This window comes from Pan troglodytes, chromosome 12 (genome assembly GCF_028858775.2).
Source record: "Pan troglodytes isolate AG18354 chromosome 12, NHGRI_mPanTro3-v2.0_pri, whole genome shotgun sequence".
In the NCBI taxonomy this organism is placed as follows: Eukaryota; Metazoa; Chordata; class Mammalia; order Primates; family Hominidae; genus Pan; species Pan troglodytes.
In genome coordinates this window covers 47,768,549-47,788,531 of record NC_072410.2, presented here as the reverse complement: position 1 = coordinate 47,788,531, position 19,983 = coordinate 47,768,549, and the positions used below count along the sequence as shown (strand labels likewise).

The 19,983-nt window shown below is 39.7% G+C and overlaps 1 protein-coding gene across 3 annotated transcripts in view; it reads left to right on the top strand.

The window, feature by feature from the left end:
- POLE4 (DNA polymerase epsilon 4, accessory subunit) overlaps positions 1-19,983 on the top strand; it is a 190,092-nt gene that overhangs the window by 6,623 nt on the left and 163,486 nt on the right. Inside the window, exon 4 of one of the 3 annotated variants that reach the window (XM_003309069.5) lies at positions 4,166-4,489. The exons of the other annotated variants lie outside the window; for them this stretch is intronic. Coding sequence (XP_003309117.1) covers positions 4,166-4,179 — 14 coding nt within the window. The 3' untranslated portion in view covers positions 4,180-4,489. Of the gene's footprint in view, positions 1-4,165; positions 4,490-19,983 lie in introns of those variants that run through there. 3 annotated transcript variants of the gene reach the window in all.

Below are 19,983 nucleotides of genomic sequence, written 5' to 3'. Positions count from 1 at the left end.
ATAATTTTTGTATTTTAGTAGAGATGGGGTTTTGCCATGTTGGTCAGGCTGGTCTTGAACTCCTGACCTCAGGTGTTCAAGGTCCACCCGCCTCAGCCTCCCAAAGTGTTGGGATTACAGGCGTGAGCCACCGCGCCTGGCCCACTTTTTATCTTATTTATTCTCTGGAAAACTTATTGAAAGATTGGAATTATTTTGTTTTTGAATATTTGATGGAATTCAGTGATGCTGTTAGAGGGGTTGCAATGCCAAATTTGGTTATTGTATAATTTAGATTTTCTGTGTTCTTACTGAATTTCTTCTGTCTGCTTATTTTACCTGTTTCAAAGAGTTGTGTGTTAAAACTCTACTGCTATGATTATGGACTATTTCTACTTATATTTCTGGGTCTATTCTTTCATTATATATTATGAAACCATGTGATTAGATATATACAAATTTAATGTTGTTATATATTGTTGGTGATTGAGCCTTTTATATTTGTAAATTGGCTATTGTTATTTCTAACTGCTTTGTGCCCTAAAGTCTATTTTGTTTAATATTATTAAAGCTTATCAGCTTTCTTTAGTTAGTATTTATTTGCACGGTACGGATTTTTGTAAATCTTTTAATTTTTATCTTTCCATATATTTGTGAACAGAATTTAACTGGATTATTTTCCTAAATTCAGACAGTCTGTGTCTATAACTGGAGCACGTCATTTATATATGTTTAATGTAATTGGTCATATCTATGAGTTTGAATTCTATTGTCTTATTTTGTCCTGCTTTCTATTTGCTTGTTTTATGTTTTGTTTTTTTTTTTTCTCTCAATTTTTGGCCTTCTTTTGGATTATTGTTTGATTTTTTTCCCTCTATCAGCTTGGAAGTTATATGCTCTATTTCTATTCTTTTAGTGATTATCAGTTACTATGTAAGTCCTTAATTTATCAAAGCCTATTTAGTACCTTTCCCCTCATTCTCAACAAATTGAGATCTCAGGATCCATTAACTCAATTTTCAAATTCCTCGTCTCCTAATTTATGTGCTGTTATTGTCATGTATTTTTGTTTTGTCTTTGTCAATCTACATAAGGCATTTTTATTCCTGAATTATGCAGTCAATGATATATGGATTTAGTCACATACTATCTTTGCTTTTCTTTCCTTTCTGTATTATTATTATTTTTGAGACAGTTTCATTTTGTCACCCAGGCTGGAGTGCAGTGGTGCGATCTCAGCTCACTGCAACCTCTGCCTCCTGGGTTCGAGTGATTCTCATGTCTCAGCCTCCCAAGTAGCTGGAATTACAGGCATGCACCACCACGCCTGGCTAGTTTTTTTTGTATTTTTAGTAGAGATGGGGTTTCACCATGTTGACCAGGCTAGTCTCAAACTCCTGACCTCAAGTCATCTGCCTGCCTTGGCCTCCCAAGTGCTGGGATTACAGGCGTGAGCTGCTGTGCTTGGCCTCCTTTCTGTATTTCCGATCCTCCATTTGTGATCATTTTCTTCTTCCTGAAATAAGTCATTTAGAACTTCATTTAGTATGGTCTGGTAACTGACTCTCTCATTTTTTTCTTATGAAAATGCCTTGAATTTCATTGTTGGAGGATAATTTGTTGAATATAAATTCTAGGTGGAAAATTATTTTCTTTTAGCACATTGAAGCTATCATTTTACTGTTTTTTTTTTTTTTTTGGCTTCTATGTTTTCTATAGAGAAATTACCTGTTTGTAATTCTTTTGAAGCTAGTTTATCCTTTTTGTTTTTTGTCTGCTTTTAAGATTTTCACTTTGGTTTTCTGTGGTTTCACTCTGATGTACAGAGGTGTGGATTTCTTTTTATGTAGTTTGTTTGAGCTTCTTGAATCTATGGATTAATGTCTTTCATCTGTCCTGGAAAATTCTCAGCGAGTGTCTCTTCAGCTATTGGCTCTGCTTTGTTCTTTCCTGTGTCTCTCTCTGGGATTCCCATTAAATATATGTAAAAACTCAATCATAATTTTGCCTCTCTAGTATGCATTCTGTGTAATTTTTTCTGATCTTCCAGTTTATTCTCTCCATTTGTCTCATTTCCTTTAAACTATTTTTTTTGGTTTTTTTTTTTAGTTTCAGTTTTCGTATTTTTCAGTACTATGAGTTCTGTTTGGTTCCTTTCCAAATCTGTTGTCTTTTTTTTTAGCTTAATAAAGTATCAAGCAATTTTTGTGAGTACTTTTTGTTGTTCTTATTTTCTGCAGGTATTTTGAAGTTTGTCTTTTAGTTCTGTAAACATAGTAAACACAGTTGTTTTATAGTCAATGTTCCATCCAATATATGATCTAATATTCAAAGCCTTTTGAGTTTTTTGTTTGCTAGTCTGTGCCGAATCTAACATCCATAGTCTCTTGAGACTGTCTTTTTGTCTGTTGTTTCTTTTGGTACTGTCACATGGCCTTTTATCCCCCTATATGCCTATCTTTGGATAATGGTTATTGTCTTTAAAAAGTATTTGTTAGATAATTTGAGGCCATATGGTGATACTTTCTCCAAAGAAGATTTCCATTTGCTCCTGAAGCCACCTACAGCCATTATCAGTGCAGGACTTCTGAATCCAGATCTAAGACTTGAAGGTTTCTGGACTATCATACTGATATGAACTCAGGCTGCAGGCCTGTGAAGGGGCACTGATTAAATTCCAGTTCGTCCTTACTCTGAGGGGGCAGCCTTTTGGGCTCTAGCTTAAAAAAGATGGGTGTCAGACTTCCTTACTTGGGTAGACTCAGGGATTTGACTCTTGGTTCCTTCAGCCTACCCAAATAACCACCCAGTTTCTCAGCTTTTTCAGATTGGCAGATGTCATGAGAGCAGAAGTAGCATTGGAGGCTGGGTTTGTTTTGTGTTCTTACTGTCTCTAGATTTCACATTTGCTTTTTCTTGATGTCTCTTCAATTCCTGAAGATTTCCTTTTCTTATATATTTTATTTAGCTTTCTCAGTTGATCTCAACAGGAACTTGCCATTATGAAAAGCATCTCTATTTTTTTTTAAATTAGAAGTGTTTTTGTTGTATTTTTCTTATGTTTTTATTTTCCCTATATTATCTAGGTCATTAAAAAAAGTTTTGGTATCCTTTCAACTGTGTAGCTTTCTTCAGATACCTGGTGATTTTCATTCTATTTAAGAATAAGGGAATAAGGCTGTTTGGTAACTGTGTGTGTGTGTATGGGATGAGGGGGTGGTTGTTGCCTGGCAGCTTTGCTTTAGGGTGAACAGGGGTGGGACCAGATGTTGTCCTGGGTGACCCCGAGGGTATGAATGCAGAATGCTTTGCTGTGGGAAGCTGGCAGTTTTAGAGGCTGTTCTAGTTTTCTCCATATAGTTCATTTGGTTCTTTAGAAGAGAGCCCTGTGATCTTTGTTTTTTTTTTTTTTTTTCCAAGTTAGGTTTAAATGCCTGTCTTCTGGTTGTCCTGCCTGTGGGGAGGGTTGTGGGGAGATAGGGGCAACTGTTTGTCATACAGACCCTCTGGTCATTAACCCATTTTCATCTCACATCACCATTCCTGGGGACTTGAGCCTGGAGCTTCCTCATGGTTCTTTTAGGCATATGGGCCTCCTCTTCTGCTGCAGCCCCCTCTGTTCATTCTAGGCTCCTTTTTCCTCTGCTCTATTTATAAGCATACTTTGATCAGGTTTCTGTTACTCAGTTTTTTGTTGAAATCCATTAACTGCCAGTGGGCCCCTATTTGTTGTAGATTTATACTTTTTAAACTTTTTTACCTTTTGAATGGAATCTTGGATGGGAGGGCATACGTACTTGTGGGCCCAGTCCCCCATCTGGAACTGAAACTTTCTAAAAAGATTATAAACTCTTTAATTAGAGAGTTTACCTCATTTATTTTATATTATTCTTTTCTTATATGGTCTTCATCAATGTTCATTAACTAACACAACGACTTCTTAGCCCTTTTCCCACTTCTAATTCTAGCTCTTCCGACTAGTATGCTTAATTCCTAACTGCCCACCATCTGTAATGACATGTTTTCCCTGGGGATATTTTGGATGGATCATCCTCAAAATTAGTATTTTGGTCTTGGAGAACTGCTGCCAATACCGGAGCCTCTTCTGCATTAAATTTGCCCAGCTTGTTACACTAATCCAGCTTCTGAGGTCCCCTGATATACTCATTGCTCTTTGTATGTTTAGGTACTTTAGATTGATTGCCGAGCGGGGCAGTTTTGTGAGCCTTCATCTGAAGCCTTCAGTTCACCCCTCTGCACAGGCCTCAGCTTTGAAGAACGGAGTCTTTGCACTTACACACACTCTTCCTGTTCTGCCTTCACCTATGCCGGGATAAGCAGAGATCTCATCAATTAGCTCTTCTCTGCAAGGTCTTCCACTATTTCTGTCTGTCTTCCATATCAAGCCTGGATGCAGCTGCTGCTGCTTAGAGCAGAGATGAAGAAAGTGTTCTGCATAAGTGGCTTCCTGAATGATGAGGACCAGAATAAAGGTTTTTGATCAACCTCAGTCCAGTGTGTTTTATAATCTCGTCTTTGTTCCTACCCTGTGACTGGAGAGTCACCATACCTGGTCACAGACCTTCCTGATCTTCCCTGCCAGCCATTCTAACATACAGTCCTTTCATTAATTTTGTTCTTTTATTTTTCCAGCACGTCACCAGAAAGTGGTTCCAGAATTTATGGAACACCACTTGCCCTCAGGAGTTCAAATAAATATGGTCCTAGATTGAAAGCCAGTTAAATTTTTTTTTAAGTTTTATTTATTGACATATCCACATACTCTATATTTCACCAATTTAAAGTGTACAATTCAGTGGTATTTAGTATATTCACAAATATGTACACCAGTTATCACAGTCGATTTTAGAACATTTTATTTATTTATTTATTTATTATTATTATACTTTAAGTTTTAGGGTACATGTGCACAATGTGCAGGTTAGTTACATATGTATACATGTGCCATGCTGGTGCGCTGCACCCACTAACTCGTCATCTAGCATTAGGTATATCTCCCAGTGCTGTCCCTCCCCCCTCCCCCCACCCCACAACAGTCCCCAGAGTGTGATGTTCCCCTTCCTGTGTCCATGTGTTCTCATTGTTCAGTTCCCACCTATGAGTGAGAATATGTGGTGTTTGGTTTTTTGTTCTTGGGATAGTTTACCGAGAATGATGATTTCCAATTTCATCCATGTCCCTACAAAGGACATGAGCTCATCATTTTTTATGGCTGCATAGTATTCCATGGTGCATATGTGCCACATTTTCTTAATCCAGTCTATCATTGTTGGACATTTGGGTTGGTTCCAAGTCTTTGCTATTGTGAATAATGCCGCAATAAACATACGTGTGCATGTGTCTTTATAGCAGCATGATTTATAGTCCTTTGGGTATATACGCAGTAATGGGATGGCTGGGTCAAATGGTATTTCCAGTTCTAGATCCCTGAGGGATTGCCACACTGACTTCCACAAAGGTTGAACTAGTTTACAGTCCCACCAACAGTGTAAAAGTGTTCCTATTTCTCCACATCCTCTCCAGCATCTGTTGTTTCCTGACTTTTGAATGATTGCCATTCTAACTGGTGTGAGATGGTATCTCATTGTGGTTTTGATTTGCATTTCTCTGATGGCCAGTGATGGTGAGCATTTTTTCATGTGTTTTTTGGCTGCATAAATGTCTTCTTTTGAGAAGTGTCTGTTCATGTCCTTTGCCCACTTTTTGATGGGGTTGTTTGTTTTTTTCTTGTAAATTTGTTTGAGTTCATTGTAGATTCTGGATATTAGCCCTTTGTCAGATGAGTAGGTTGCAAAAATTTTCTCCCATTTTGTAGGTTGCCTGTTCACTCTGATGGTAGTTTCTTTTGCTGTGCAGAACTCTTTAGTTTAATTAGATCCCATTTGTCAATTTTGTCTTTTGTTGCCATTGCTTTTGGTGTTTTAGACATGAAGTCCTTGCCCATGCCTATGTCCTGAATGGTAATGCCTAGGTTTTCTTCTAGGGTTTTTATGGTTTTAGGTCTAACGTTTAAGTCTTTAATCCATCTTGAATTGATTTTTGTATAAGGTGTAAGGAAGGGATCCAGTTTCAGCTTTGTACATATGGCTAGCCAGTTTTCCCAGCACCATTTATTAAATAGGGAATCCTTTCCCCATTGCTTGTTTTTGTCAGGTTTGTCAAAGATCAGATAGTTGTAGATATGCGGCGTTATTTCTGAGGGCTCTGTTCTGTTCCATTGATCTATATCTCTGTTTTGGTACCAGTACCATGCTGTTTTGGTTACTGTAGCCTTATAGTATAGTTTGAAGTCAGGTAGTGTGATGCCTCCAGCTTTGTTTTTTTGGCTTAGGATTGACTTGGCGATGCGGGCTCTTTTTTGGTTCCGTATGAACTTTAAAGTAGTTTTTTCCAATTCTGTAAAGAAAGTCATTGGTAGCTTGATGGGGATGGCATTGAATCTGTAAATTACCTTGGGCAGTATGGCCATTTTCACGATATTGATTCTTCCTACCCATGAGCATGGAATGTTCTTCCATTTGTTTGTATCCTCTTTTATTTTCTTGAGCAGTGGTTTGTAGTTCTCCTTGAAGAGGTCTTTCACATCCCTTGTAAGTTGGATTCTTAGGTATTTTATTCTCTTTGAAGCAATTGTGAATGGGAGTTCACTCATGATTTGGCTCTCTGTTTGTCTGTTGTTGGTGTATAAGAATGATTGTGATTTTTGTACATTGATTTTGTATCCTGAGACTTTGCTGAAGTTGCTTATCAGCTTAAGGAGATTTTGGGCTGAATCAATGGGGTTTTCTAGATATACAATCATGTCATCTGCAAACAGGGACAATTTGACTTCCTCTTTTCCTAGCTGAATACTCTTTATTTCCTTCTCCTGCCTAATTGCCCTGGCCAGAACTTCCAACACTATGTTGAATAGGAGTGGTGAGAGAGGGCATCCCTGTCTTGTGCCAGTTTTCAAAGGGAATGCTTCCAGTTTTTGCCCATTAAGTATGCTATTGGCTGTGGGTTTGTCATAGATAGCTCTTATGATTTTGAGATACGTCCCATCAATACCTAATTTATTGAGAGTTTTTAGCATGAAGTGTTGTTGAATTTTGTCAAAGGCCTTTTCTGCATCTATTGAGATAATCATGTGGTTTTTGTCTTTGGTTCTGGTTATATGCTGGATTACATTTATTGATTTGCGTCTATTGAACCAGTCTTGCATCCCAGGGATGAAGCCCACTTGATCATGGTGGATAAGCTTTTTGATGTGCTGCTGGATTCGGTTTGCCAGTATTTTATTGAGGATTTTTGCATCAGTGTTCATCAGGGATATTGGTCTAAAATTCTCTTTTTTGGTTGTGTCTCTGCCCGGCTTTGGTATCAGGATGATGCTGGCCTCATAAAATGAGTTAGGGAGGATTCCCTCTTTTTCTATTGATTGGAATAGTTTCAGAAGGAATGGTACCAGTTCCTCCTTGTACCTCTGGTTGAATTCGGCTGTGAATCCATCTGGTCCTGGACTCTTTTTGGTTGGTAAGCTATTGATTATTGCCACAATTTCAGCTCCTGTTATTGGTCTATTCAGAGATTCAACTTCTTCCTGCTTTAGTCTTGGGAGAGTGTATGTGTCGAGGAATTTATCCATTTCTTCTAGATCTTCTAGTTTATTTGCGTAGAGGGGTTTGTAGTATTCTCTGATGGTAGTTTGTATTTCTGTGGGATCGGTGGTGATATCCCCTTTATCATTTTTTATTGCGTCTGTTTGATTCTTCTCTCTCTTTTTCTTTGTCTTGCTAGCGGTCTATCAATTTTGTTGATCCTTTCAAAAAACTAGCTCCTGGATTCGTTAATTTTTTGAAGGGTTTTTTGTGTCTCTATTTCCTTCAGTTCTGCTCTGATCTTAGTTATTTCTTGCCTTCTGCTAGCTTTTGAATGTGTTTGCTCTTGCTTTTCTAGTTCTTTTAATTGTGATGTTAGGGTGTCAATTTCGGATCTTTCCTGCTTTCTCTTGTGGGCATTTAGTGCTATAAATTTCCCTCTACACACTGCTTTGAATGTGTCCCAGAGATTCTGGTATGTTGTGTCTTTGTTCTCGTTGGTTTCGAAGAACATCTTTATTTCTGCCTTCATTTCGTTATGTAGCCAGTAGTCATTCAGGAGCAGGTTGTTCAGTTTCCATGTAGTTGAGCGGTTTTGAGTGAGATTCTTATTCCTGAGTTCTCGTTTCATTGCACTGTGGTCTGAGAGATAGTTTGTTATAATTTCTGTTCTTTTACATTTGCTGAGGAGAGCTTTACTTCCAAGTATGTGGTCAATTTTGGAATAGGTGTGGTGTGGTGCTAAAAAAATGTATATTCTGTTGATTTGGGGTGGAGAGTTCTGTAGATGTCTATTAGGTCTGCTTGGTGCAGAGCTGAGATCAATTCCTGGGTATCCTTGTTGACTTTCTGTCTCGTTGATCTGTCTAATGTTGACCATTTTCATATGAATGGAATCATGTAACAATGTGGTCTATTGTGTCTGGGTTTTTTCACTTTGATAATGTTTTTAAGGATTATCCATGCTATATAGCATCTACTAGTACCTCATTTTAAAAAATTGTGGTAAATTGTACATAAAGTAAAATTTACTTTTATAACAATTCTTAAGCATATAGTGGCATTAAGTACATTCACATTGTTGTGCAACTAGCCCCATCATCTATCTCCAGAACTTTAAAAATCTTCCCAAGCTGAAACTTCATACTTATTAAATAATCATTCCTCATTCCCTACATCGTGCAGTCCCTGGCTAAATTTTGGTTTGGAGGAAAGGTGTGGGTGACATAACAGGAAGGAGGCAGAGTACCTAGAAAGTAGCAGTTAAGGAAAGCAGCAGGAAGCCTTGGACAGTGGTTCTCAAGTATTACTGGGTCATGGACCATTTTTAAAATAGTCCATGGGATTTGCTCCCTGGAATGATGCACAGATGTTCAGTACTGTCACATTTAAAAAATAAGCTTTATTTTGGAGTAATACTAGATTTGCAGAAGAGTTGCAAAGGTAGTAGAGAGAAGTCTCATATGTCCCTTACCTAGTTTCCCCATTGTTAACAACATTACCAAGTACATTTGTCACAACTGAGAAACTGACATTTATAGGTTACTGTTAACTACAGTCTATTTGGATTTCATCATTTTCTTCATTAATACTCCTTTTCTATTCCCAGATCCATGTTACTATATCACATTTACTTGTCATGTTGTCCCAGTCTTCACTGGTCTATGGCAGTTTCTTAGTCTTTCCTCATTTTTCATGACCTTGACAGCCTGAGTAGTGCTGGCTGGGTATTCTGTAGGATCTCCCTAACTGGGGATTGTCTTGTTTTTCTTGTAATTAGTTCTATAAGGTTGCATATGATTTTGAGCATGAAACAGACCCCAGAGGCCCTTCTATAGGCCTCCTATTATCATTGCCAATGGGAATTTAAAAGGACACCGTGGTCCGTTTTCAAGATAAACTCAGATTACAGTTTGCAGCTCAGTGGGGTATGAAATCAAAGTGTGTTGCCACTAGCATTTTGAAGTAGTAACAATGTTGAATTTAGTAAAGGTAAGTGTTGTAATTGTTTCATTTACACGTGTGTAGATTAGGTTATTGTGTAAAAAGTATATGGTGGGCAGAAGGGAGGCCCCCATCACCTTCACCTGCTGGTGTTATGCCCCTGAATGTGTTACATTACATGACAGAAGAGATTTTGCAGGTATAAGTCATGTTACTAATCTGTTGACCTTCAAGTAGATTATCCTGGATTGTTTGTGCAGGCCCAGAGTAATTACGTGAGCTCTTAAAAACAGCTTTCCGCCAGCTGAGGGTGGAAGGGGCTGTCAGATTTAAGGCATGAAAAGGACAAGGCCTGTTGCTGGCTTTGAAGATGGAGAGGGGCATAAGGCAGGAAATCTGGGCAGATTTAGACACTGAGAGTGATGATCAACAGTGAGGAAACAGCCTCAGTCTTACAACCACATGGAACGGAATTCTGCCGGTAGTCTGTCCAGTTGAATGTGGGTTTTCCCCTCAAGCCTCCTCAGAACAGCCGGGCCAGCTGACACATTCTGACACATTTGCTTTGGCCTTGTGAAACCCCGAGCAGAGAATCTAGTTATGCCATACTGGACCTCTGGCCTGCAGAACTCTGAGGAAAATAAATGTCTAAGCTGCTGAATTTGTGGTAAGTTATTATAGCAGCAATAGAAAACTAATATACTTCTCACTGAAAGTCAAGGTAAAAAAAAAATCAGGAATACTACTGTAGTGGAAAGGATCCTGGATGGGGTCCGGGAGACACTGGTTTTCATCCTGCTACTCATTATCTCCCATGATGTGTTAATCACTTACCCTTCCTGAGCTTTCTCTTACCAATTAAGTGGATTATTTTAAAGTTTTTTCCACAGGACATATTTTTCTTTTGTGAACTTTATTTTTTTCAGCAATATTTACCTATTTTAGTGTAGAGCTCTGAACATTAAATACCTAAAATCACCATCACAAGGTATAGAACAGTTATATCACCACAAAATTCCCTCATGCCACGCCTTTGTAGTCAACCCATCCCACCAATAATGTCCGTGGAAACCAGTAATCTATTGTCCCTGTGATTTTCCACCTCCAGAATGTCATATAAATCAAATCACACAGTATGTAGCTTTTTGAGTCTGGCTTCAATTTAGCATAAGGCATTTAAGGTTCATCCATGTTGCATGCTATCAGTAGTATGTTCCTTTTTATTGTTGAATAGTGTTTTGTTGTATGGGATGTAAGTACCACAATCTGTTTGTCTGCCAATTGAAGGGCATTTGAGACTTTCAGTTTTTAGTGATTATGAATAATGCTACTGTAACATTTGCATATAGGTTTTCGTGTGAACATCACTTTTTGTTGTCTCTTAGGTATATAGGAGTAGGATTGCTGGATCTTTTTTAAGTGTATGTTTAATTATTAAAGAAAATGCCAACTATTTTCCAAAGTGGCTGTACCATTTTGTACTTACACCAGCAGTGTTTAAGAATTTCAGTTGTTTTGCATCCATGTCAGCAGTTGGTATTAAAAATTTTCGCCATTATAATAGGTGTGTAGGGGTATTTCATTGTGGTTTTAATTTGCATTTACCAGATATGTATTATGTAAATATTTTCTCCTAGTTCCACAAGACATTAAATTTTGAAAAAAATCTTATAAATGGTTCTTAGCTGCACTCAGCTCTGCTGGTGAGATGCCTCAAATGAGGCACCTGTGCCTTCCAGGGGACTCCTCACTTTTCCACCTTTTGGTATAAGCCCCTGTGGAGAAGCAGGGCTTCCTTTATGGTCACCAACTCCTGTGCCCTCCTCCTGCCTCAGTGTCTATCAGTGACGGGCTAATGGGTCAGAAAGAGACCAGGCATTCCCAGTATATCTGTCTGGGAGCACTAACGTGGAATTTCCTGATGGTAAAGATCATGCTTGGAGACGGGGAAAAGCAAGCTATTGAAATCTCATATTAACAGTATGAAGGACTAATATTCAAAAAGAATCAGAGAAAATTATGCTAAAAAGTAGAAAACTGTACTATTTATTTATTTATTTTGAGATGGAGTCTTGCTCTGTCGCCCAGGCTGGAGTGCAGTGGCATGATCTCGGCTCACTGCAACCTCTGCCTCCTGGGTTCAAGTGATTCTCTTGCCTCAGCCTCCCAAGTACCTGGGATTACAGGCATGTGCCACCACACCCGGCTGATTTTTTATATTTTTGGTAGAGACAGAGTTTCACCATGTTGGCCAGGCTGGTCTCAAACTCCTGACCTCAAGTGATCCACCTGCCTTGGCCTCCCAAAGTGTTGGGATTACAGACATGAGCCACTGCGCTCGACCTAGGAAATTTAAAATGTGTTCCTGATTTCTTCATTGTATCTGAATCAGGGATCTGACATTCCTCATTCAAGGCTTCATATCTCTGGACATCTTAACACTTAAAGCATTTTTCTTTTTTCCCTCTAATTAGCTCAGAATGTTCTCTGTACCATCCTGTAATTTTTATACTGTTTAAAGTTTTGTGTTTCTTCTTCCTTCCTTTCCTGTAGGAATCTAGTTTCCCTGATCAGATCTACAATATCTAGCTAACTTGGAATCTTCAAGAAAAATGGATGGTATGCTGTATGCATATCTGGATGAGGATGGTGAAGTAGATATGTCTCACAGTCTCTCTAATGCCTAATTTAATAAATGAGCAATCCCTGCCCCCCGACCAAGTTCATACAAATTAGCAAAATATTTTGCCCCAGCAATCAAGGAATGGGGCACGTTGCAGTGCCACAAACTTGAACAAGTGAATAAGGAATGACATGGAAGATTCTAGAATTGAGAGGAAGTGCATGACACAGAAAGGTTTCTAAACCCATCTGCCAGAAGTCATAACTATGAGTCACCCAAATCTTGAGAGTTTTTATACTCTCGGTCAGGAGGAAATTAAACCAAAGGGTTGGTAGCTTTTCCCTTTTCTGACTGTGGAGAAGTGGAAAGGGTTCCTGGGGAGAAATGGGTGAAGCAGGTGGAGATGAACTCTTCAGTGGATGTGAGGGCTATAGGCTAAGCTAGAGGATGCATCTAGAGCTAAGGGGATGGAATGTAGCTCCAACTAGGTGGAGTAAATCCTAGTACTGTGTGTTAAACCTCCAAGATGGCACACCTTCTAAGCTGAATCGTCCCTCTCCACTCACCATACCTTCAGGTCAGGTATATAGAAATACATAGAAGCGCCCTCAAACTGCAGCTCAGTTGAGAGCACAAATTGATCTCAGGTATAGTGGAAAGTAAAGTGGCCAAGAAAATGGATGCTGGAGCCAGAATCCCTAGTTTCTTATCTGCTACTTAGGAGGCATTCGAGAAAGGAGACTCTGTGAGACATATCCACTTCACCATTAAGAGATTAAGTTACGGCCGGGCGCGGTGGCTCACGCCTGTAATCCCAGCACTTTGGGAGGCCGAGGCGGGCTGATCACGAGGTCGGGATATTGAGACCAGCCTGGCCAATATGGTGAAACCCCGTCTCTACTAAAAATACAAAAAGTTAGCCGGGCGTGGTTGCGGGCGCCTGTAGTCCCAGCCACTCAGGAGGCTGAGGCAGGAGAATGGCGTGCACCTAGGAGGCGGAGCTTGCAGTGAGCCGAGATAGCGCCACTGCACTCCGCCTGGACGACAGAGCGAGACTCTGTGTCAAAAAAAAAAAAAAAAGATTAAGTTACTTGAACAAGTTACTTAATTTCTTTGTGCTGAAACTTTCTAATCTGTAAAATGGGAATAGTGATAATACCTCAGGATTCTTGTGAAGATTAAATGAGTTTAATATATGGAAAGCTCTTAGAACAGCACCTGGCACATAGTAAGTGCCATATAGTGGTGTCAGGTAATATTGTTATTATTATATCACAGCAAAATGGAAAGACTGCCCAAACATGAGCAGAGTGAAAAGAAATAGCACAACTATATAATAAGCAAGAGCAAAAACAAAAAGTCCAAAAGGCAAGGAGCCCAGTCTAGAAGAAAGCATAGTCCAAGGTACAGAAGAAAATTCCTCCTGAGTGTTTAAATTACAGAATAGTAACATCATAAACTCAATGAAACGAGCCCAAAAGCTAACTAATACGTAAAGAAATGAAGGGGAGGTTGCAGACCTCACTTTTCATTGCCAGTCAATTTATACTCTCTAAAACGGAAACATGATTTAAAAAAAAGCTTGAATTTCTTTTTTTTCTTTTTCTTTTTTTTTTTTTTTTTTTGAGACAGAGTCTCGCTCTGTCACCAGGATGTAGTGCAGTGGCGCAATCTCAGCTCACTGCAACCTCTGCCTCCTGGGTTTAAGCAATTCTCCTGCCTCAGCCTCCCGAGTAGCTGGGATTACGGGCACACACCACTATGCCCAGCTAATTTTTGTATTTTTATTAGAGATGGCGTTTCACCATGTTGGCCAGAATGGTCTCAATCTCTTGAACTTGTGATCCACCCGCCTCGGCCTCCCGAAGTGCTGGGATTACAGGCATGAGCCACCACGCCTGGCCTTAAAAATAGCTTGAATTTCTTAAATTTTTATAGTCTCTTAACCTTCAAGGAGTGTGTTCAGAAATCATTTTTCTTATGCCGAAGAAACATTCGAAGTCCAGCATAAAGTTCATTTTCACTTGGAGCTTTTCCTTCTGTTAAATTTTCGTAAAGGCAGCTTTAGTATTTTGTAATTAAAATAGGTGTATTATTTTATGTAAGTATTTCTGTTTACCTGTCTGCTCATTCTACCCATCTTTCTCTCATGGAAGTATGTGTAAAGTGATTTTTACTTAATGATGGTTATTTCTAGGTGATGCAATTTTTTTTAATCCTTTGTCTGTATTTTTTTCTGCATTGCTTAGTATATGATGCACATTGTTGTGATGTGAGGAGGGACCAGAAGAACTAGGAGGAGACTGGAAAAACTTTGTGATACTAGGCTGGGACTAAACAGTAAATCTCTGAGCTGGCCCTGAGATTGCTTGTCCCAGTGTTGCCTATTGGTTTCCCAAGAGCGATAAAATCTCCCAGTTTTCTAGAAGCCAGGTTACACTTTTTTTCTCTGTGTTCTCTGGGACCTGGGAGGTGATAGCTCCTCTTGGACAATGATCTCTGTTCCACTACAGGAGTTAGAGCCCCAAAGGCAACAAGGATCTCACTTGTAGAGTGCTACAATATGCCAGGCATTCTCATGATGCATTATTATTCCCACATCACAGAAGAGGAAGTAGGCTCAGAGATATTAAAAGAGTGAGCTTGAATGCTCACAAGTGCAACTTCCTCTTAAATGGTTCAGAATAAAAATTTCAGTGATAATATAGTATAGGTAATAAAGAGAGTGAGAAATTAAGTGGTGGAGCCTAGCCTGAACTGTAATTCCATGATTCCACCCCCCTCATTCTCTAGGAATGACCTGCATTCAGCCACAAATGTCTTCTAGGTTTTCTGCACAGACTGCATTGGGCCCAGATAGGTTGGAGAAAGTTGCCTTTTTGAGCCCCTAGCCTCATTGAAGAAGGTAGCATGCTGAGGCAGAAGGGGCATGGATTTGGAGTCAACAGACCTAAGTTAACTCTCACTCTGCTCTTCCCTAGCTGTTTAGCACTGGTGGGACACTCTGCTTTCTTGGTCCACTGTTTCTCTAAAACGAGGATGTAGACATGATAACGATAGAGGGTATACTTGGAGCATCCATTGTTTTGGGCCCTGTGTTAAGCACTTGAGGTGCAAGATCTCATTTAAGTTTCCTGACAGCTCTGTGCAGAAGGTACTATTATCTCCATTGTACAAATGAGAAAACTGAGGCTTAGACCTAAGGTCACATAGGAATTAGGGTTAGAGCTGGGATTTGAATCCAGCCAATGTGATTCCAGGGCTTATTTTCAGCAAGCTACACTGCGATGGTCTCTAAGATCCCTGAAAGCTGTCAAAATGAGGTTTCCAGACACGAGTAGAACTGACTGTGTGGGTGGTGCTGTGAGGGCTTACCACAAGGCAATATTGGACCACCTCTTCAATCCTTCATTGGTGGCAGTGGAGGAAGCAGCTAGCAGCCTGCTGGCCATACCTACTCCTTGATTTCTCTCCCCGGTTAGCAAATCACTTGAGGCCTTCAATTTAATTCCCTCTGAAGTCAGACTTCCTAAAAACAAAATCCACCCATTGTCCCAGATCTCCATTTCTCCATGGAGAGTTACAAACATACAGAACTGGATAGTGGCCAATAATTAATCATGCTAATGACATGTCCTCTTTAGAGAGTGTGTGCATGTAAGTGTAAATACCTTTGTGTGTCTTGTCCATCCTCACCTAACCTTGTCCAAGGATGTGATGTACATGTTTTCATGTGTTAAAGACAACATTTGAAATGTTACTGCAATAAAACTAAACATCACCTATCCTATAAACTAGCAATTGCCTTAGGCACTTACTTAAGGAACATGAAAACATATATCCACTAAAAGAGTTATACATGGGCTGGGCATGGTGGCATGAACCTATAATCCCAGCACTTTGGGAGGCTGAGGCAGGAGGATCACTTGAGGCCAGGAGTTTGAGACCAGCCTGGGCAACATGGTGAAACCCCGTTTCTACTAAAAATACAAAAATTAGCCAGGCATGGTGGCACTCACCTGTAATCCCAGCTACTTGGGAGAGAGTGAGGCTACAGGCAAGATGGAGTCAACCATGCCATATTTGTCTCACTGTTATAATCTTTGCAAGGGCGATTTCAAAATCAGGGTTAGGCTGTGATGATTTTAGAAATTTCCCCTGAGTTTTCTGAGAAATGACAATTACACTTTTCAATGGATTCTGGCCCAGAAGCCTCCCAGACTTTTTTCAAGCCACATACGGAGTTTAATACACACAGTTCTCATGTATCATTCATTACAAGTTATCTGAACCTCAGAAATGTATTGTCCCTGCTTGAAAAATTTCTTGTAGTGCAAAGGAAATGTGTGAGCATCTGCTCAGAATACCATAATCAAGAGCCTTCTGCTCCGAATAATATGCTCTAGTATGCAAGCTGTGGTGGGCTCTCCCCAAGAATTTGGAACAAGAGGTAGGAAGATTGTCCCTTGAGAGTAGAACCTTAAAATAAAGCGATTCAGCCTCAGACTCAACTTGACCTGATCAAATATATCTAAAAGAAGGCATCAGTAGTAGGGGACACTGGTCAGTGATGAAGGTGAGGAAGGAGTCCCAGAGACAAATGTTGCTAGGGCCTGTTCTATACTACATGGGGTCACTAGAGCCTTAGTCAGTGCCTCTGTGTATAGTGCTATGGTCCCATTGGCAAGACAGACCTGTCAGCCTGTCCCATTCAGGTACCTTTAAACACTGCAATCATATATCCAACTTCCTTTGTTCTGAGCCCACCTTTTCCAAGCAACAGTTTGATGCTGACTTGGCTTCCCACGTAACTCTGTCTGTAGGGAGAGAAGGTGCTTGTTATGGGAAGTTGGACTATTTGCATTCACTGTGACATTGATTTCTCTTTGTGAATGAATGGGGCCATTTCTGGCTATGATTTGTCAATCCTTGTTGCTTCACTGTGGGGAGATGAGAGGATGTGGTGGCCATATGTACTTGGAATATTTCATTTCAGTCCTCGTGAGTGATTCCACTTGTAGATTGCTGACTTGCCAAGCCACGGACAAGCAAGGGTTACGGGCAAGGAATATGTTCTTAGAAAATTCTATATTACCAGAAAACACATATGTTAAAAGAAAATTTCCCACAGGAAGTGATATAAGAAGGAATTGAGGCATTTTTGTCACTGATACTTGGGAGACTGCAGACTGCATTATGCCCATATTTATAAAATTCTATAAATATTTCGATGTTTCAGATGAGTTGGGGGAGGAAGAAAGAGAAAGGAAAAGCTGTAGAATCAGGAGGAGATGATCTGGCCTCATTGAGGGTGGGGCATCGTGGACCAGGTCCAAAAGAATTGAAACACAAATGTCCAGTCTCAACACAAGGCAGAGAGCACTGCCACTCACTGGCTGTTGTGCTGAATTACCTGGCAATGACAGGCACGGTTTTCTGTATTAGTGTAAAGATTAATTTGTTGTAACAAATATGCCTAGAACATACTGGCTTAAATAAAGTAGAAGTTTATTTCTCTTCCATGTAACACTTCAACTGATCTAGACTAGCAGGGCAGCTCAGTTGCATGGGGTTATTCTGGGACCCAGGCTCTTCATCTTACTGCTTTGTCTTTCCTTACTATAGCACTGTCCAATAGAATTTTCTGTGATGATGGAAATGTTCTACATCCATGGTGTATAATATGACAGTCAGCAGCTACATCTGGCTATTGAGCAGTTGAAATGTGGCTAGTGTGACTGAACCAATGTGATTAGTTCAAAATAAAAATTGAACTAAAATTTTAATATTAATTGATTTTAATTAATTTAAATGTAAATAGATGCAGGTGGCTAGTGGTTACTGTACTTAAAAGAGCAACTCTAGATCAAAGGTGGGAGGTCTCCAAGTCTAGTTCTACTTCACAGGAAGAGGAAGGAGAGTGTTAGTAGGACAAGGTGCTTGTTTTTAAGTTGGCAATGACCCAGAAGTTGCACACATTATTTTAGTTCAAATCCCATTGACCACACTTAGTTAACTGGCCAATCCCTACTTCAAAAACAGCTAGGAAATACAGTATCTGGCCAGGAGGCCGTGTGCCCAGGTACAACTCTATTATTATGGTCAAGTGACAGATTTTAGTGGACATCCAGAAGCCTAAGCCACAGCATCTCATCTTTGCAACTCTTAACTGTATGACTGTGTAGAATGCTCATATGAGCATTTCTAAGCCTGCTTTATAATACCCATCACAATTTCATGAGGTTATTGTGGGGGTCCCATGAGATAACACTACTAAAACTCTCAGCACAGTGCTTGGCACATCATGTTCAGTCAACATTAGACATTGCTATCGTAGCTTTTCTTACCTATAATCTTGGCCTTCAGTAATGCATACTGAGCCTTCCAGACTTTCCTGTTCTGAGTGTGGGTTGCCTATGGTAACAAAAGCTCTAAATAAGTAATGAGGGCTATTTCAAAGACACATAAGGGAAACACCAGACATGTACATCAGACACTGAGCTTGGCTAATGAGAGTATGTTTCTGAGAAAAAGGTTCGTTTGATGTGCTGACAATCCCAGGTTTCTTGGCCTGAGAAATATTCACTGAGATTATTAATGTTACCATGAAGGGGCTCTTTGGAGACAGCTGGAGAGCTGGACAGCCAAAGACAGACAACATGTCCCTTGCACTCCCCACTCCCTAATAGAGTGCAGGATAGCAAAAGGAGAAAGACATGCTTTTAAAAAGATGTCTGTGCTGGTCAGCTCGTGATGTTTCTTGATGAGCCGATAATGAGCGCATCTCTACCTTATTAGAAAAGATAAATACAGACTGACTAGGGCGCTGCAGGGCAGTGACATCTGTAGAAATTATCTGCTCTCATCTCAGGGATGTCACACCAGTGTCACAAAACAGAGATCAACATTTAGCTTTTAAAATTACCTGAGTAAAGATAATGAATTCACTAGAGACTGTCAATGCATTTTAAAGAAATGTGTCATTTCAGAATAAGCATCTGTGAAACTGTATTTCATAACATTGTGTGACAGTATTTCTTATTTGTCTTACCTGCTAAAAAGAAACTTTGTGCCTTCTGTGTTTAGAAATAATAAAATACTAATCTGGTGAATGCTGGATGAAAATTTTAGGGATAATTTCTAGATTCCTCCTCTTTAAATTGTTACTATATGGCGCATGTTAAAAACGAAAGCTAAATTGGGTTTTTGTTTTCTCTTAATGTCCCTCATAATCATGAGTGACATGAAATAGTGATTTCATGACAGTTTGTAAAAGTGAGAAGGTCTGTAATTCGGAACAAGTATCCTAGTAGAGAAAAATGTCAGACATAATCGAAATGGGGAGAGAAGATTCCCAAGAGAGCTTGTGATCTACCGCTGAATAGACCTGTGGAGGATTTGACAAGGGAATTCCACTGCACTCAACTTCTGTAAAGGGCAAGATTTCTCCCAGGGTCTGATTCTCACAATTTTATATAGCTAGTGGTTTAGGAATGATGGTATAGTCAGTCCTGAAGGAAAGTATCTATTTAAGTTAGCCTTGAGAGCCAGGATTCAAAAGCTGGGGACAGATGGATGGAGGGTCCCCCTTCAGTTGAAGCTAGGAAAACACTACCCAGTATTTTTAAAAAGAATTTTGCATTTGTGAGACACTGAGAATAAGCATGCTTGCTTCACAGCTGATGAAATCTCATGGAGAAAAGACAGCTAAGGGATCATTCTAAAGGGAATGCAGTCCTCCTGTGACTGCCCTCAGGCCCTCGGATAAGGTCCACACTGCTTAGTAAGACTTCAAAAAGTTTTTGTGATGGGACATTGCCCACCTTTCTATGCTGA